This window comes from Engraulis encrasicolus, chromosome 13 (assembly GCF_034702125.1).
Source record: "Engraulis encrasicolus isolate BLACKSEA-1 chromosome 13, IST_EnEncr_1.0, whole genome shotgun sequence".
In the NCBI taxonomy this organism is placed as follows: Eukaryota; Metazoa; Chordata; class Actinopteri; order Clupeiformes; family Engraulidae; genus Engraulis; species Engraulis encrasicolus.
In genome coordinates this window covers 9807063-9827062 of record NC_085869.1, presented here as the reverse complement: position 1 = coordinate 9827062, position 20000 = coordinate 9807063, and the positions used below count along the sequence as shown (strand labels likewise).

Sequence of the window (20000 nt, the reverse complement as noted above, 5' to 3'; positions counted from 1 at the left end):
ACACATAACCCAGCATTCCTTGCGTATGGCTGTCGCTATGGATACTCACATCGGAAACGTTGACAATGCCGATCTGGGGCCTGAAGAGGTCCACCTTGAAGGTCTTCTCCCAGTAGGGGATCAGCTGGGGGGAAGACAGAGAGAGACACATGTTCACTTCATGCTCCAATACTTTTGCTTGTTTGTTTTGTTTTTTGTAATGTTAGTTACATTCAGTACATTTAGTACATAGTTAACTCAAATTAGAGACTCTGATATGAATCTTTGTAGTTGTAATAGGAGTACTTCAGTTGTAAGATTCAGTCATTATTAGCCTTTTTTGACCACTGTTTGCTTGTCTCTATTTCCGCCTCTCTATTTCTTTTACTCTGTATAAGTCTCTCTCTCACTCTTTCTCTCTCTCTCTCTCTCTCTCTCTCTCTCTCTCTCTCTCTCTCTCCCCCCCTCTCTCTCTCTCTACTGACCAGTGGGAAGTCGTCGGGGTCGATCCACACGATGCTGAGCTCCTTGTTCTCCGTGTTGTCTCTGGCAACCTCCTTCAGGATCTCCAGGAACTCATAGCCATCTGGCAACCACAAGCAGAGGAATACATACAGTATATGGCAACCACAAGCAGAGGAATACATACAGTATATGGCAACCACAAGCAGAGGAATACATACAGTATATGGCAACCACAAGCAGAGGAATACATACAGTATATGGCAACCACAAGCAGAGGAATACATACAGTATATGGCAACCACAACCAGAGAAATACAGTATAGTATATGGGTAACACACTCATATAGCCATCTGGCAACCATAACCAGATAAATATGTATATGGGAAACACTTTCCTATGAATCTCAGTCAGATCTGATGACACACATGATTCCTTTTAGCTGGGTACAGGGTCAAAGCATAAAGTTCATGTAATAATAATAATAATAATAATAATAATAATAATAATAATAATAATAATAATAATATTAATAATAATAATAATAATAATAATAATAATAATTGTATTTGTATAGCACTGTATCATACAAGGCATGTAACTCAAAGTGCTTAACAAATGGGAAAAAACATCATTGTTAGAGATGGGTTTAGAAGGAGAGGTATAGAGGAGAGGCAGAAATAGCAGGAAGGCAGAGGAAGAAGATAGAGATTGTAGAGTCATAAGGTCAACGTAGGTTAGGACCAGGACTCTTAGATGCGTAAGGTCCATAATGGCTGTAGGGCAAGAACCGCACACCGATGGGCTCCCTTTTAATTCATTTTTATTTTCTCAGTCTGAGGAAGGGCCGTGGTGGCCCGAAACGTCACAAAAATAAAAATGGATTAAAAGGGAGCTCATTGGTGTGCGGTTTGTCCTTGCTCTATACAATCACTCTATACCAGTGTTTCTCAACTGGTGGGTCGCAACCCAAAAGTGGGTCTCGGAGGGGTCATGGGTGGGTCGCGGAGCCTTGGTGTAAAAAAAAGTAATTCTAAAAAATAAAAAATCCAACTTTTCCTGCAACAATTTACATTTTTTATTTTGATAGGCTAGTGAACTCCGTGTCATCTGTTGTCATAGATACAATCTGAATGTTTATGCGAGATAGATAGCGTGCAACCAGTCATTTCAGTCTTGGTTACATTTTGAGAATTGCATTGAATTGACTTGAATGCTAAAAAAAAATTGGGTCGCGACCGAATGAGAGTGGAAAATGGTGGGTCCCAAGACTGTTCCAGTTGAGAACCACTGCTCTATACTATGCCCTGATCATATCACACATGCACTGTATTGCCAACACAAACCTTCTCCTAAACATGACCATTTTCAATAGTCATCATCAGTTACAGCCTAATCAGAAATGCTCTCCATCATCATTTCTCAGTAGCTTTAAAAATAACATTTCAAATATTGTGTAGATTTGACACATCTATTCTTACCAGGGTCTTCTTCCTCTGCAAATGCAACGATGTGAATGCCATCCATGTCATCCTCCTACAATCAAAATTAAAATATCAATATCAAAATCTATATTCTGTAAATGGTAGGTAATACACTATACACAAAGACATGTCACTGAGGAGTCAACATTTCAGAAATAGTTCTGCAAATATTATTTCAATGAATCCATGGCAAGGATGCGCCAATAGCCTAAATAACAAAACAAATATCAGAATATCTACAGAATTATTCTTACCCATGTCTCAAACATGTCCTCTGCCCGCAGTTTTCTCAGTGTTGGTCTAGTGGGAGGAGAGTCAATAATTGAATTTTAACTTCACCATCACCTTCATGTCATTTTTTGCATTACCCTCATGCAACACCAGGGGGCACATGAACCATCATCCCCGAGGGAATCACAGCCGGCTTACAGAGCTGACTGTCCATGCATGCTCCAGGCCAGAAGTAGCCACAAGTACTTCCATGTACTTGTCCTTACTTTAGGCCATGAGCTACTGTGGACACAGTCATGTCAGGCAGGATTAACTGTAGATTATGGTAAAACATGGATTTGTTTACTTAAATTATAGAATCCTAGTCTGGCGACGCCATCCTATGTACTCCACCCAAAGATTTTGTCTCCGCACATCGTCTGGCAAAAGCCTCCAGCTCGGTTCTCTCAGTGTTTAGTCAATCAGCAAACAGCGGTGACGCAGAAGTCGCGAGGTCAGTTACTGATTGGTTAAGGTAAATACTGTATATATCTACACGTTTGTTTTGTTATTTGTATGCTTTTGCGACGTTGTATCGTAACAGTCATGCTAATGAAGCACAAAGGGTTTTAATTTGAATTCGGAACTCCAATGAATTTAAATGGCAGAGTAAGATCAGACCATCTCCCACCCTCCACGGAGACGGATTCCTCTTGGCTTTTGCCAGACTGTTTGACGGAGTCAACAGTGGCTCGCCCAGGCTAATAGAATCCATCTACTTCAAGTTTAGTGTAGCCTTCAAATCTGACCTCCTGTGTTCAGTGATGAAAGCCACAATCTCCTCCTCAGAGTTGGGCTTGTCAGGAATGGTCACCGGCTCCTCCATGAAGGGCTCATAGAAGTCCACCTCGTTCATCTTCAAGGTCAACGATTTGGCCACCTAGCAGTGAGGAACACATAGACTTTAATAGATCAACAAGGCCCTTGAGCTCAACAGAGAACATTTTCAAGGTCAACGTTTAGGCCAACTTCAGTGAGCAACATATCTAACAGACAAACAAGACCTTCAGCTCAACTGAGAAAAACGTCAAGGTCAATGCTTTGGCCATGTGCCTGTTACCAGGTGAGTTAATTTGGTAACCGCTGATTAATTTCCATGGCACAGTTTTTACACATGCATATATCATGAAATGTGACATAATCTAGTTTAGGATATACCTACCTATGGTGTTTCTCAATGCACAATAGACATGAAAAGCACACATCTAAAAAAACATTGAGTATGTATGACATAAGGGTGTCATAGAGGATAGTGAGGGTAGATACAATAAGAGATTGATGTGAGCCAGTTCTGTTGGTAGAGCCAAATCCATGATCCCACAGGATTTGAATATTTATTACATAAAGGAGATTTTTCTTTACTAAAATACATTTCAATATTAAGAGACCAAACTATGACTAACACAAGGAACCAAACAAGCTGCATCCATAATGGTTGTTAATGTGAGGGATACTGTTAAGCTTGTTGCAAGCGTGTGTGATCGTCCTATTTTACTCACTGATTTCTCAAAGGTGGCAAAGAATCTGATGTAAGGCTGGAACTGCTCTGCAGCCTCCTTGAAGGCAACAAAATCTGAGGAGAGGAGGAGAGGAGGAGGAGTGCAGACAAGAGAAAAGAAGAAGAGAAGAGGAGTAGAGGAGGGGAAGAGGGGAGGAGGGTTAGACAAGAGAGAGGGTAAAGAAGGAGAGTTAGAAGAGGGCAGTAGGGCAGGCAGGAGAGAGGAGGAAGAAGAGAGCGACGAGGGAAAGAGTGAAGGAGGGCAAGAAGGGGCAGAAACAAAAGAAAGACAAGAAGAAAGAGTCAAAGGGGAAAAACTCTGAAGAGAGAAATGAGGGAAGACGTGACAGTGAACTGGAGACACTGAGAATGGGTGAGGCCTGAAACCTTTGTCATGAAGCCTTCTTAAAACTTTTAGAGTGTGTCTTTTTTTCTTACTTTCTCAGTTACATGTTTTTGGCATTATGTGTCAGGAGACACAATTTTATAGACTGATGGGACACGAAGGCTTTTGTCTCGGTGCAGGGGATATACAAAAACATTAGAGGAGAAGGAATGGATATGGGGAACATAGATAAATCTCTGGATAGATGGGAACAGAGGACAAGGAAGGAGAAATGGTGTATTGACAAGAAACACATCACATCAGCCTAGAGAAAAAAAATATAAAATGCAAAAAAACAAGACATGATGAAAATAGATGCATGCTCGGGCAAGAAATACGAGATGGTGGAGACGAGAGAAGGCAACAATAAGGAAGACGCTACAAAGGAAGAAAAAAAGAAAACTTCACAGTGACTGATGATGTAATACATAGGCCTACGTATAAAAGAGTATGGGTTATTTATATGGGTTCAGTATAAAAGAGTATGGGTTCAGTGTCTGACTGCTGTGTGTCCGGAGATTACGTCATGGCAAGGGATGTGTAGCCGCTGGCTTCTCCATAGATTGACAACAGAAGTAGGCCTATCCCATAGAGGTAGAAAATAACACTAGAGGGGACACGGCAATTCACGACAGAAACGGGAAACGGCAGCTGCCGCCGCCATTGCCTGTAGGTAGGTAAGCGCTTGACAGCCCATGTAGATGGTCAGAGGACGACCAGTTTTCTGAAAAATACCGCGATGTACACCAAGTGACACACTAAACAACCCCAATATTTGAAATGGCTATCCATTTCTACACATATCACTGAACTTAGTGAAAAAATAACAGCGCTAATGATTTCGCTAGCTCTTGATCCAACATTTAAAATATTGACTGTGTGTTATGTATGCATACAATTTCATTGGGAAAAGTAGTTTTCTTTTTGTTTTGGTCAGATGCGACATCAGGCTCCAGTCACTTCCTAGACCAAGGCTACCTACAGTGAATGGCGGCCGGGAGTTGCCACAAAAAAGGGGGCGTGGTCAATGTTATTTTCTACCTCTATGGCTGGATCTCAAATGGCGCACTTGTGCACTTCGGGCACTATGTTTCAGTGCGTAACTAATACGGCATACGCACTGAAACATGAACACTTAAGTGCACAAGTGCACCATTTGAGATTCAGCCCATGGCCTATCCGTTCTATCAAGGCAGGGCAGGGGGCAGTCATGGGTAAGTGGTTAGAGTGCCAGACTTGTAGACCAAAGGTTACAGATTCGATTCCCGACCCAGCAGGTAGATGGGGGGAGTAATTAACCAGTGCTCTCCCCCATCCTCCTCCAGATTGACAGCAGAAGTAGGCCTATCTGTTCTGTCATCTGAGGTAGGTCAGGGGCACTGTGGCGCAGTGGACTAGGGTAAAGTGAGGAAGTGGTGCGCACATCCAAGACGCAGGTGCAGGACAAAAGGTGAGGCACTACAGTATGAAAATAAAGGTGGAATATCCGCACACTTGCTTCCATTTTTCTTTTTGTTTTATTTTTCCCAAATGAACGTTTTTGAGCTATGTGCTCTTGATTCAGTCTGATGTTCTCCATACTTTTATCTCTAAATACGGGACAATTCCGTATTTCAAGGGAAGGTTGGCAACCCTACCTCCAACCACTCTTTCATGTTTGAGCCCCCCAACCTCCACCGGGGTGCTGCATCAACCTCCATCTCTTCCACCCCCAGCTGCCATGTTTGATTCCCCCATGACAGCCACCAACAGCTCCGCCATCTTTGATTCCCCCCCAACTACTCCGCCATGTTTGATTCCCCCATGACAGTCTCCAGCTCCGCCATGTTTGATTCCCCCATGACAGTCTCCAGCTCCGCCATGTTTGATTCCCCCATGACAGTCTCCAGCTCCGCCATGTTTGATTCTCCCTGACAGGACAGCCGGTAGGCTATTTAAAGGCTAACCTTTTGTCTCCATGGGAGCCTTATGTGCGTGCTAGCTAGGCAACCATTAGCCTTTTAGCATTTAGAAAAGCCGTTACGGGCCCCTGTGCATTAGCCTATAGCTGTGGAATGTCAGCTCCACATGGGGACCCGCACGGTGGAGATGAGAGGGGAACAGACAGGGGCAGATCTAGCCATTTTGGAACCCTAGGTGAAATATTAACGTGGGGCCCTTCTTGAAAGGCATTCTTGAAAGATGTACAGAAAACAAGGGCCTTAGAACTCTGTGTTATGGTGCTATTTTATTGTTTTGTGTCCTACATATTTTCGATTGCATGAATGGCAAATTAAGACCAGGCCTATCATGACTGGTGTGACATTTGGGGACTTATGGAGGGCTAATTTGGTCGGGGCCCTTGGCAATTGCCTAGGCTTGCCTAATGGAAAGTCCACCTCTGGGAACAGAAATAGGCAACCTTTGAACCTTTGTACCGCTAAGCTAACCAACCAATCGCCGCTGATTCTCTCGAACGTGACACGTGAACGGAAATAGAATGTGTGGAAGTGGTGAGGTCTAGGTCTAGACTTCTGTGGTTTAATTTACATACCAAAATGACACAGAGCCATCCATACTAGGAATTGTGTTTCTTAATGAGGGTGTTAGATATTTTTAGCATGTCTTAGCATGGTTGCGTACAAGAGAAAATGCCATTATGCGTGAAACAGTTTCTTCTTGTCCAATATACCCAAAATAGATTATGACAACGGTGCCCTCTCAGGCTGTGCTGTTGCATTTGCCGTGCAATGGCGGAGCAGAGACTTTTAAATTAAATAGAGCTCATTAGGCCTATGACATGTTTTGTGTGTGTGTGTGTGTGTGTGTGTGTGTGTGTGTGTGTGTGTGTGTGTGTGTGTGTGTGTGTGTGTGTGTGTGTGTGTGTGTGTGTGTGTGAGTGCGGGTGTGTGTGTGCGTGTGTGTGTGTGTGTGTGTGTGTGTGTGTGTGTGTGTATGTGTGTGTGTCTGTGTGTGTGTGTGTGAGTGTGTGTGTGTGTGTGAGTGCGGGTGTGTGTGTGTGTGTGTGTGTGTGTGTGTGTGTGTGCGTGTGTGTGTGTGTGTGCGTGCGTGCGTGTGTGCGCGTGCGTGCGTGTGCGTGTGTGTGTGCGTGTGTGTGTGCGTGTCATACATATGAGTGGAAAATAAACAGACATCTTAACAGCTGAGGGCAAGCCATGATATAGCCTAATGACTTTAGAATGCCCATGGTAATAAAGCGGTTTCAAATGTCACTCCATAATGTAAAACGCCCTTGGACCCACACCCACATCCTCTCTCTCTCTCTCTCTCTCTCTCTCTCTCTCTCTCTCTCTCTCTCTCTCTCTCTCTCTATCCCCCCCTCTCTCTCTCTCTCTCTCTCTCTGTCTCTCTCTCTCTCTCTCTCTCTCTCTCTCTCTCTCTCTCTCTCTCTCTCTCTGCAATTCTGTAGTGTAGGCCTACATATCTTACATATCATATATATGTTATTGCAAGCTCATAAACACAAATGCAAACACAAATATACATCCACACAGTCAGAAAGGGGGAGATGGGGAGAGAGAAAGGGAGAAGTGTTGCCTGTAGACTCACGTTCAGAGTCCGCGTTTTTGAAGAAGCCGATTAGTCGGATCTCGTCGTCCATGCGATCGAATGCCCTCAGCTCCAACGCATTATCAATGATCTCCACTGGGTCCTCTAGCAGCTAGAGAGAGAGAGAGGGGGGGGGTGATTAAGCATAATCATATTAATCCCTTCCTGCTTGATGATCTTCTATTTGAACTGTTTGCTACTAGGGTAAGTGCGGAGAAAGTAAGCCATTTGAAGAAAGACGCTTGTGCATTAAAGTGATTTTGGTGAATATAATATTATATTTTCTGGTATTAAAATGACCATAAGTTATGGGAGAGCTACGTATACTACTTATGAAATAGGCTATAGGAATCTAACACGTGAAGGAAATACAATGGTGCTACTATGTTACCATACAATCACTTCTGTGACACCTGGGCATACACTAAACTCATCTCACACCACACACATCATATGTTGGCACTAGCCTCAATGTAGGATGTCAATGGTTCTCCCTATGGTGTCACATTATGATGCAACTGTGATATATGCCACTGTGAATCTGTGATATATATATTTAAGTGACGATGCAATAGGCAACAGTGACAAACGTGTTTCAGTGATGGTTATGGTTAGGGAAAGGTTCATAAGCCACCTGCGTCTGACCTTCAGCTTCATACATTGAGGGCTGGGCATGAATATACTTTTGGTGTCAAAAATTGCCCTGATAAAGGCCAGACGGTTGAAACTGGTTGCCATTTTTTATGTCTTTGGATTCAGTTAATGTAGTGTTTCTCAGTGGGGGCTTTACAGACCCCAGGGGGCATTTGGGAGCCCTAGTAGTCGTAGTCTATTTCATTGTTTAATACTATTTGGCAGGCTTGTGATGAGTTCAAGGGGGCATTGGGAGGAGTACGATGAGGTCAAGGGGGCGCTTGTTGTTCAAAAAAGATTGAGAACCACTGAGTTAATCAGTCAAAAATGGGCATATTATGTGTGAGATTAGGTTTCCAGGGGTGAATTTCTCAAAACCAAAGTTGCTTACTACATTAGCTACTTTGTTGTTTTCAATGCATTTTCCCGTTGGCAACTACTGAAGTTGCTAACAGGCTAACAACTTCTCTTTTGAGAAACTCACCCCTGAACATGGGTAAGTCACCCAGCAGCTCCGGGTATGTGGTGCCTTGTACACCAATGACTTACGTCAAGCAGGAACTCCACAAGGACGTTGGCAGAGAGCATCCCGTCAAACTCGATCACACGGTCATCTTTGAAGACGTACACGCTCCCCTCCTCATCCAGACCTAAACAAGCACACACACATACACACATGTACACGCGCACACACACACATACACGCACGCACACACACACGCACACACACACGCACACACACACACGCATGAATACGCACACACGCACGAGAGAGAGATGAAGTGGCAGAGATTAAGGAAGATGAAACGCATGGAGGAGGATGATAGAGGGAGAGAAAGAGAGAGAGAGAGAGAGAGAGAGAGAAATGAGAGAAAGAGAGAGAAAGAGAGAGGGGAAGAGAGAGAGAGAGAAAGCACAAGAGGGAGAGAGAGAGAGACAAAGAAAACCAAAAAATAATGAAAATGATTCAAGTGTGTGTGTGTGTGTGTGTGTGTGTGTGTGTGTGTGTGTGTGTGTGTGTGTGTGTGTGTGTGTATGAGGGTAAACATTGATTTCTTTCTTGTCATTTTTATATCTTGGATGTCAACAATCATCCATCCAGCCCGCCAGCCCACCGGCCCACTCACCAAGTTTCTTAGCAACCTTGGCGTCCTTCTTGGAGTCCACCATTCCAAAGCCGATATTCTTTGGCTCCAGAACCTGGGCTGCCAGCTGTTACACACACACACACACACACACACACACACACACACACACACACACACACACACACACACACACACACACACACACACACACACACACACACACACGCATGCAGACACTCACACACACACAGACACACACACGCACACAGACACACACACACACACACACACACACACACACACACACACACACACACACACACACACACACACACACACACACACACACACACACAGGCAGAGAAGGGCAGAGAGAGTTATAAGAATTTGATTAATTCACCTAAAATTAATTAATTTCAATTTTACAGTAATATCATGTGATCATGTAATATCATCATCATGGCAAGAGTCAGAGAACAGCTGAAAGAACAAGGAGAAAGGTAAAACTCAATGAACCAACTCAATGGGAGGTGTAAAATTATAATTTTATCAGTTAAATTACATTTTTCGGAAGTCGCTTTAAAGAAATTGGTATGTCTCTTCCAAACAGAGTAGACAGTGTGCCAAGCTATCTGCGCATCACCTCCTCATTGGTCTCAATCCCTTCTCTTTAAAAACCTAAAAATCCAAACATGACATGATATTGTGACTATATAATTCTGTCACGTGACCGAGCTGTCACTACCTGGGGCACTTTCCCCCTCTTGTTCATTTGTAATGTCCAGAGTCATGCTGACATGTCGTTATGTTTTTTTTTTCTCTATTTGGTGAGCACACTGAAGCAAATCTCTAGCAAACTGCAAAGGGTGCATGGCAGTAACCTATTAAATATTGAATGCTGAATTCTGTTAGACAGCGTAGTCAGATGTGAGATGGTGTGCTTGTTAGTGGGGTATGCTGTACATGGCATGGAGATCTTGTGACTTGTCAATTGTCGATGTGTCTTCCACAAAAAGAGAAATGTGTGACAGTTCTGGTTCCAGTTTTATGTCACTGACAGGGACATGTCCCCATACAGGGACATGAGGTGGCAGGTCCATACAGGGACACGGATCACAAACGAATGAACAAACGAAGGCACGTACTCACTCACACATTCACTCTCTTTCACACACGCATGCACGCACACGCACGCACACGCACACACACGCACACACACACACACACACACACACACACACACACACACACACACACAGTGGCAATGTGACAAAGTGACATAATCTGTGTCTCTGTCTCAGCTCTCCCAACCCCTATCTTATCTATTACACTGTGGCAAGTTGCAATACTATGGCCATGGCACTGACTGGATAGACAGTCACTCACACACATACACACGCACGCACGCACGCACTCTCTCTCACACACACACACACACACACACACATACACACACGCATACACACACGTTGCACACACACGCGGGCACCCACGCACACGTGCGTGCCCGCACACACACGTGCGTGCCCGCACGCACACGTGCGTGCCCGCACACACACACACACACATACACACACACACACACATGGCTTTTGTAATTATCTCCTTGGTGATTACTTTCCTATTAATACTGCCAGAGAACACAGCACTATGCCGTCAGGCGATGTGGAATAGAACAGAACAGGACGCACAACACAACAGGAGTCAGGGAAGGAGAAGTGTTCTAAGAATACTTGAGAAGTGTTCTAAGAATCCTGGCAGCCAGGCCGGCATTGGGGCTCCCTGAGCGGTGCCCGACTGGAATTTAAATTAAGACTAGAATAGATAGGCACGGGCACGGGCACGGGCACAGCACACGGTCCTCAGATGGTATTGTCATCCTAGCTTACAGTACTGTGTCACATAGAGACAAGGGAGTGGGGAGTGTTGAAGGATGGATGGATGGATGGATGGATGGATGGATGGATGGATGGATGGATGGATGGATGGATGGATGGATGGATGGATGGATGGATGGATGGATGGATGGATGGATGGATGGATGGATGGATGGATGCAGAGCCGTCTAATAAGAGAGTTGTGATAACCAGGGACCAGGAAGTCGGTTGGTGATGTGATTCACATAGATTAAAATATTTATTTTTAAACAGCAAAACTTTCTGTAAGGTGGAAACTAACACAGTCCATTACATACCAAACAAAGATTAAGTACAAACAAATTACATTTACCTTTACCACATTTTCTGTGTTCTACGGCCACCTCCTGGAACTAAGTAACTTCTATTGGAACTAAAGTCAATGGCGATTTACATGTAAAGCGCTCCTTGAGGCTCCATGAGAGCCGCCATTGCTGTGGAAAGATTGGACCATTGAGGTCTATCAGAGTGACGTAACTCTCTTATTAGACGACTCTGGGTGGACGTGTTTTCTGTCTTATTGCAGTTCATGATTCTTTTCTCTGTGGATTACAGAGAATACCATGCCTTGATAAACATACTGTATGTTTGGCCACTGTTTCATGAGACTGATTATTTGGTCATGCTATGGATTAAGCAAGTCCGTAGTTGCCTTTTCAGTCACCCTACTAGTTGGAAGTGGAATTGTCTCCCATACCAGCAGCAGAGAAACAGCACTCATCTAAACTATTTTGTACACATTATTATTATATTACATTCACAAAGTATTTGTTAATTTCATTTATTAAAAAAATGGGCAATGTGCATAAACTGAGAGAATGACATAATAATCAACATGTAGCCTACATACTTTACCAATATAGCGACAAAAAGATCAAATATAAGTGTAATGTAGCATTACAGACATGGGTTGTGTTTCCTTAAAAACTATTATGTACGTATGTCGACTCGTGCCTTAATAGCTTTTGTGTTTGATAGGTTGACATCCGATTAGAGGTGCTCATGTCAACACATGTGAAATGTGTGCATGAAGACTTATTTCAGGAGCAAGTGAAGTGAAACTTGAGAGCTGACTGAGTTGACGGCCAGTAATTCATGTTTGCAGACAGCTGGCCTGTCCCTCCTCTCACTGGAGGAGACACTGACAAGATTTACAGTACATTACAGTACACTGCTTCAGCAAGTTACAGTACATTACTGTAACAGAAACGTCATAATACCATAATGCGCTTTCAATGGCACAACACGATGGAGTTGTCAATAACTAGTGGATACTTACTGACAATATAAGAATAAACTAAATAGTAAATAGGCTAGCCACTAAATAGTAAATGGGCAGCCATGGCCTAGTGGTTAGAGAGTTGGTCTTTCAATCTAAGGGTTCCCGGTTCAAATCCCCCACGACCTCTCCCTACACCTCCATCCATGGCTGAAGTGCCACCTAACCCCACATTGCTGAAGGGACTGTAACCAATACTCTGAAAAAATAATAGTTGTAAGTCTCTTTGAACAAATGAAAGCGTCAGCTAAGTGAAATGTAATGTAATGTAATAGTAAATAGGCTAGCGTAGCATTTCCTACTATGTGACCTGCAGTAGTTAAATCTTTTAAAGCGAGAGTTCTAGTCAAATTATCTCACTCGGCAACAATCGTGACAATACAGAGAGTTTTACTGTAATTAACAAATTTAGACTTTTAAACAAATTTAGACTATTAAAAAAAACATCTCTGCTACTGCTGGCCGGTACCTTGACTCAGCAAGCAAAGACTGAATGGGCAAACACACTGGCGGCGACAAGATTGAACGACAGAGAATCGCTGCACTGAGCAGCAAGAGCGATACGAGCAATAGAAGCAACTACAAACTGTCACCCCAGTCGTTCAAAGCGCCTCTAGTCGCCCAAATTGCTTTTGTCTCTTCTGTCACCAGCGACTCAATACAAAGTCAATTATTTCCGTCGCTGGAGTCGCTCAAGATGCGTCTGGTCTATTCGCGCCATGAGACCATCCATAGTACAGTACAGTGGAAGGTCACACAGACATTCCTGCTCCCCACTGTTGCCAGATGACGCTGATGATTCCCAGCCCAAAAAATTCCCAAAACCCGCCTAGAAGCACAAAATCCCGCCCAATTCCATTGATTTCTATGGCAAAAATTAGGCGGGTTTTTCTGCTTGATGCCATTTTTATCCGCACACAGCCATCCTAAGCAGCCCAATTGGGCGGGAAACAGCCCAATCTGGCAACATTCCTGCTCCCCACTGGTGCGTGCCCAAACCAATGTCAGGATTGGCTGCTGCTCATGACACCGCTACGCTAAGCTAAGCTAAGATCTGATTATGAAATAATTTGAGGGGCTGGTTAGTTAATGCCATGATGTCCTTGACATGTGTATACTGAATGAGAGAAGAGTTAGTGTGTGTGTGTGCGTATGTGTGTGTGTGTGTGTGTGTGTGTGTGTGTGTGTGTGTGTGTGTGTGTGTGTGTGTGTGTGTGTGTGTGTGTGTGTGTGTGTGTGTGTGCGTGCGCATGCGTGCATGTGTCGACAAATGTCTGCGGTGGTGTGGATAAGTGTATATGCCTGTGTGTGTGTATAGAGTTTGCGGGCCGCATCGGATTTCAGAGAGGAAGGCACCTTATGACACGAGTGGCAGCTACTATGGTTATTATGGTACACACACAGGCCTGGACTGGGGTAGAAATAGGGCCCTGGCACTTTTGGCTTAAAGGGCCCCCCTCATAATTAGACTCACCGGTGGGCCCCGCACACTTATGGGCCCCTATTTTCAGAAATGTAAAAAAAGAAAAAGTTTTACTTTTCTGAAAATAGGGGCCCGCAAGGCTGCGGGGCCCACCAGGATATGCCCGCCATGCCAGATGGCCAGTCCAGCCCTTTGGTTATTATGGTAGACACGTGAACTGGAATAAATTAGGAGAGGAGGCGACAGCAGGGGAGAAAGACTAGCCGATGATGACCTTGGCAGCGATACTACACATACACGTTCTTACTGTACTGCACATTCACACATGCACACATGCACGCACACACACACACACACACACACACACACACACACACACACACACACACACACACACACACACACACACACACACACACACGCCATTTCTCTTTTATAAATCGCTACACATACACATACACACACACGCTCGGCCTCACATGCGGGCATGCACATACACACACACATACACACACACACACACACACACACACACACACACACACACACACACACACACACACACACACACACACACTCACACACACATTCTAAGCTTGCCAACGTCATCTGAGATGTAACTGCACCAGTCAAGTCATTACTTCAAGACATAGTGGATGCAGTAAACTATGGTGCAAACCGCATTGCACATAATCAATCAATGACATGTTAGCATTGCTATGCGCAGGGGTGGTAGCTTGTCGCTAAAGCACAGTGGATAGGCAGAAACGCTGTAATTGGTTACTTGTGGAAAATTGCATTGCAATAATACTTTTTTATTTTTTTATATATTTTCTTTCTTTTTTTTTACACTACTTTACTGTACTCTACTCCACTCTACTCCTCTCTACTCTGCTCTACTCTGCTCAACTCTACTCTACTCTGCTCTGCTCTGCTCTGCTCTGCTCTGCTCTACTCTGCTCTACTCTACTCTACCCTCTACTTTATCATGGGGCTACAGACGGCAAAGGCTACAACATCTGCAACAAGACCACTCAGTTGAAGTGGATTTGCAGTGTTTACAGATCAAGGATTGATAACAGTGAATTATCTGGGACACTCGGCTATTCCCTCTCCAACACTAACACTAACACCGTCTAATGCAAATCATTTTTCACTCACAGTCTGGTGTTTAAGTGACTATTTATGGGTGACACTCTGAGTGTCTCCCAACTCCCAACTGTTTTCTACAAGGTGTTCGGGTGCGAGCGAACAGCAACATTCATATTTAGTAGAAAAGCTGCACTTAAAGGGGTATGCCACTATTTTGGGGCTTAATACAGTTAAAATCGTTGGCCAGGGTTTATAAAGGTGGTAAAGTGTCTTATTTTCCATGCTACACGGATCCATTGACTTTCACTAGCTTAGCGACATGCTCCCTCTTTTAACTTGTCTTAAAGCAAGACAACGCTTAGCATGAAAAATAAGACACTTTACCACCTTTATAAACCCCAGCCAACGATTTTAACTGTATTAAGCCCCAAAATAGTGGCATACCCCTTTAAGGGTGTGATTCTTGCATTTTATTTTAGTGGGTTAGCATGACAGACAGACGTTTCGGACCTTAAAGGGACAGTTTGGTCAATTTCAACATGCAGTTGTATTGCTCACGCTACCCTTGACTTGTCAGTACCTGGCGATGCCACATTTTTCGGCTCAGCCCTTTCCGAGATATGAGCAATTCTAATGGGGGCAGCGTTTGTTTACATTTTTAAAAAATGAAACATAGGCCAACTCCAAATATTTTCCCCAAAGGTACTGCTGTTTGCTAGTTGTCTGCTGATGTTTTATAACCTTTTGGATGTTTTTGGGAATAAATAAAAATGTTTTTTTGAAATGTAAACAAAGAGCTGCCCCCATTACAAGGACCAGGATCTCTGAAACGGCTGAAGAAGAAGAAAAAACAATCTCAGGCACTGACAAGTCCAGGGTAGTGTGAGCATTAGAACTGCATGTTGAAATTGACCAAACTGTCCCTTTAAGGCCTGTTTCGAAGTCATTATTTCTCTATGGAGGGAAGGCGAATAAAGCTACCAGATCGAAATTCGCCAGTAGCGAAGCGAACTGAGCGACCAGAGCAAATTTTGAAGATTAAACTCAAACCAATCGTAGGCGAATTCGCTATGACGCAGTTCGGCGAAAACCAATTGGAACGTTCATATCGATGAATGTCCCAGACTGTCAAGCCAGAGCCGTTATGTGATTAGCTGAATCAAACATGTCAATTCCGCGTCCAGAGCAAATAAAGCGAATTCATGGCGAAACGTCTTCAACCACCTCAGCTACTTGGGTCGCGTAGGTAGCGCTTGGTTTACACAAGGCATAAGCCTGCTTTAGCGCCTTCAGATGCAAATCGTTTTTCGCTCACAGTTGAGCTTTTAAGTGTCTATTTATGGATGACACTCTTACCAAAAATACTGGATAAGAGAGAGATAACGCAAAACACGCCCACTCAATGCAAAAGCGTGTGCTCAAGTTGGGTCTCCTAAGGGGGCGTTGTCCCCTCCTCCTTCTTCTCTTTTCGTAGTGTTTGCTCTAGACGTGCGCTACCGCCATCTACAGCGCTAAGGGGACTTGATTTATTCTCAACCTGAGGACTCCGAAGGTCTCCTAACCGAAGGTCTCCTAAAGGGGCGTTCACCCGACATAAAATGGATATCGGAAAAGAAATAAAATGACGCTTCTTGTTAGATCCATCTTCTTTGGTTTGAGTGTTTTCTCTCAGTTCATTGTGACGGCTTTGTTCTGTTCTGTTCCAGCTTCGGCTTGTGCTGTGTTGTGCTACTTCTGTCTGCTGGCCTGGCGTCGGTATGTGTGGTGTTTATGTTGTCTGACCTTCTCGTCGCTTGCTACGGTTTCTCGCGGCTCTCTTGCTGTCACTGTGATTGTGGTTCTCACGTTATTCAGCAAGTGTTTGTGGTACTTGTGTGTCTCTGACTATTTTCATCCACACTTGCTTTGTCTAACTGTGTCTACGTGTTTCTATGTCTCCAGTTCTCTAACACTATGCTTGGTATAGACTATCTATAGCAGCTTTAAAGATTTTTGTCTTGGCCACAAAAATGAAACAAGTTGTACCATACTTTCTTTAAAGGTGCACTATAATATTTTTAGTAGTTTATTTCTAGAATAAATGCTGCCCATTCACAAATGTTAACTTTTTCGTTAACACTTACCACCACCATCAAATTCTAAGTATTCATTATGAATTTCATACATGAAAAGGGGGATCTTCTACACTGTCCATCATTTGGAATAGTGTACATACTGTACTTTGGTTATACTAGCAAATATCATATTATTTGATAAATTTGACAATAGACATCCCGGATTCAATTAGCAGCATAGGTGCAATAACTACTCTGGCCACCATCCTACACAGTGCACCTTTAAAATATACCTCTGAATAATTAAACGCATAATAATTATTTTAATTCTTGCCCTTAACGTCAGGCATATGCTACATCCCCCCCATCCTATCCCCCTCCTCCGCCAAACTCTTTCTTCTTGTCTTCTCTCACTTCTCACTTGCCCCTCTCCAAACAACTGTCTCCCACTCCATTCCCCCATACTGCCCCTCTCCCCTACTTTCTCTCTCTCTCTACTCTCCCCGCCACAATCCTCCCCTCCATTTCTCCCCTTCTCACCCTTTCTATTCTCACCTATCCATTTCTCTCTTCCCCATTTTTATCTCATCTCCACCTCTCCCATTCTCTTCTCTGCTGTCATTCTCCCCTTTTACTCCCCTCTGCCGTACTCCTCTCTCCTCCTCTCTCCTCCTCTCCACTTCCCCATCGCACCTCCAGCACACTGCCCTACTCCCTTCTCCTTTCTCCTCCTCTCTGCTGTTCTACACTTGTCCCTCTCTACCACACTTCCTCTGTCTCCTTTCTCTACTCCCCCTCTCCTCCTCTCTCTCTCTACCCGCATACCCCCTCCCCCATAACACTGTAAAACACTGCAAGCCAGTGAAACGTAAAAAGGTAAGTTGCCCAGCTGCCTTAAGTTTGTAAGTTAACTCAACTCAAGGCGTAACTCAACTCAAGTCTTTCTCAAGTTGAGTTAACTTAGCTAATCTCCCCTCTCCATCTCTCCTGCTCTCTCTCTTCGCTCACCTCCTCCACCTCTCCTCCTCTCCTCCTCTCCTCCTCTCAACTCCCCACTCCCCTCTCTCCCCTCTCTCCCCTCTCTCTCCTCTCCCCTCTCCTCTCTCTCTACCCCTCTCTCTCTCTTCTCTCTCCTCCTCTCCTCTCTCCTCTCTCCCCTCTCTCCTCTCCCCCCATCTCACCTCCAGCACCAGTTCGGTCATGTGGAACTGCTTCAGCTTGTCCTTGGCGGTGGGCTCGGGCGCGTGGTACAGCAGGCACAGCATGTCGTGCTCCTTCAGGGCCTTCTTGAAGTTCTTAGCGTCCACGTCCAGAACCCGGTCCTTGCCATCGTAGCTGGGGAACTCCAGACCCTGCTCACCCAGGCACAGGGGCAGCAGAGCCAGGCAGGGCAAGAGAAGGAGGAGCAGGGGCAGTGGGGACAACCAGGAGGGCTTCATGGTTCACAAGACAGACTTCCGGCCAGTTCAGTAAAGTTCAGTTCAGTTCACCCCGAAAAAAAGGGTGTAAAACGATAGCAAAGTGAGAGTCCTCACCCTGCAACTGGGATAACCAAGCACACTTGTCAACCAGACAACCAGTGTGTAGGGCCGTGGGCAAAGTGCAGATATTCTCGTAGAACAATCCCAGTCGAATGCACACTGTAGAAAAAGGTCACTGCCACCCAGGAAAAGTTTTTTGTTGTCCCCCCCTCTCTCTCTTTCCGGCCTTGCAGCCTCGATATCCCTCAATCGTTCCCTCCTGTGTCTCCTTCTCTGGAGTCTTCTTAGCCCCGTCTTTCTCTTCCTCTCCTCTCCTCTTCTCTTCTCTCCTTCGACGAAGACAAAGAGAGAGCCGTGCCCCGGGCCGGATCCAGACTGTAGGACAGGGGGAGAGGTGGCAGAAGGGCTGGATACCTTACATAGTAGTGCCCCCCCATCCCCCCATCCCTCCCTCTCTCTTTCTCCCTCCATTCCTCTCTCTCTCCCCATTCCACCCTCCCTCTCTCTCTCTCTCTCTCGATTCCTCTCTCTCTCTCCATTCCTCTCTCTCTCTCCCTATCTCTCCCTCTCTCTCTCTCTCTCCATCCCTCTCTCTCTCTCTCTCTCTCTCTCTCTCTCTCTCTCTCTCTCCATTCCTCTCTCTCTCTCTCCATTCCCTCCCCCCCTCTCTCTCTCTCTCTCCATTCCTCTCTCTCCCTCTCTCTCCAGTCCTCTCCCCCCCCCCCCCCCCCCCCCCCCCTCTCTCTCTCTCTTGCTCCATCCACCCTGCTAGTGTTGGGCCTTTTTTAGGAGCCCAGTTGTTTTGGGGCTAAATATAGCAGTGAGGTCCGCAGGGACGGCCTGAACAGAGAGACAGTATGAGAGACCTGTGAGGAGGGGTGGGGGACGCACTCACTGCACTGGCTCCACTGGCAACACTGGTGAATTCATTTATTGCATTATTAAAATCTATTTGTTAGCCTCTTACTGCAGATGGGGTCACCAGTGGGCCTATTCACTATTTGCTGAAAATACTCAATTAGTGTACATCACAACAACATTGCTATGACATTACAGAGAGCCTTAAGTGTCAAATTAAGACATAGCTTTTACAATTTTGGTGACAGTAAGGTTATAACAGTGGCTCTGCGCTAAGGGCTAAAGATGGTTTGCATTTGAGGGAATGACGTCAACATGACACTAAACTATCAAAGAAAATGTGCAGAAACATAGTTTTATATTTTTAATAAAGTTCTTTTTATCAAGTTTTTTCATTTTTCATCTGGTTGCACTGGTGAAAACAATTACTGTACGGCACATTTCTTTGCGTTATTATCATAATTTTTAATGATATGCATTTGCTAAAATGGTTGTGACTGAGATCTACTAGGCCTACATGACATTCAACGGTGACAGCAAAAGTTTAA

General features: G+C 44.6%; 1 protein-coding gene across 1 annotated transcript in view; it reads right to left on the bottom strand.

The window, feature by feature from the left end:
• casq2 (calsequestrin 2) overlaps nucleotides 1–18970 on the bottom strand; it is a 20084-nt gene extending 1114 nt beyond the window's left edge. Inside the window, exons 1-10 of the mRNA XM_063214428.1 lie at nucleotides 18295–18970; nucleotides 9389–9473; nucleotides 8811–8911; nucleotides 7629–7740; nucleotides 3696–3769; nucleotides 2946–3076; nucleotides 2181–2226; nucleotides 1924–1978; nucleotides 465–565; nucleotides 50–124 (exon numbers count right to left, since the gene is read on the bottom strand). Of these exons, the coding sequence (XP_063070498.1) occupies nucleotides 50–124; nucleotides 465–565; nucleotides 1924–1978; nucleotides 2181–2226; nucleotides 2946–3076; nucleotides 3696–3769; nucleotides 7629–7740; nucleotides 8811–8911; nucleotides 9389–9473; nucleotides 18295–18552 (1038 nt within the window). The 5' untranslated portion in view covers nucleotides 18553–18970. The remainder of the gene's footprint in view (nucleotides 1–49; nucleotides 125–464; nucleotides 566–1923; nucleotides 1979–2180; nucleotides 2227–2945; nucleotides 3077–3695; nucleotides 3770–7628; nucleotides 7741–8810; nucleotides 8912–9388; nucleotides 9474–18294) is intronic.
• Between the last annotated feature and the right edge of the window lie 1030 nt (nucleotides 18971–20000).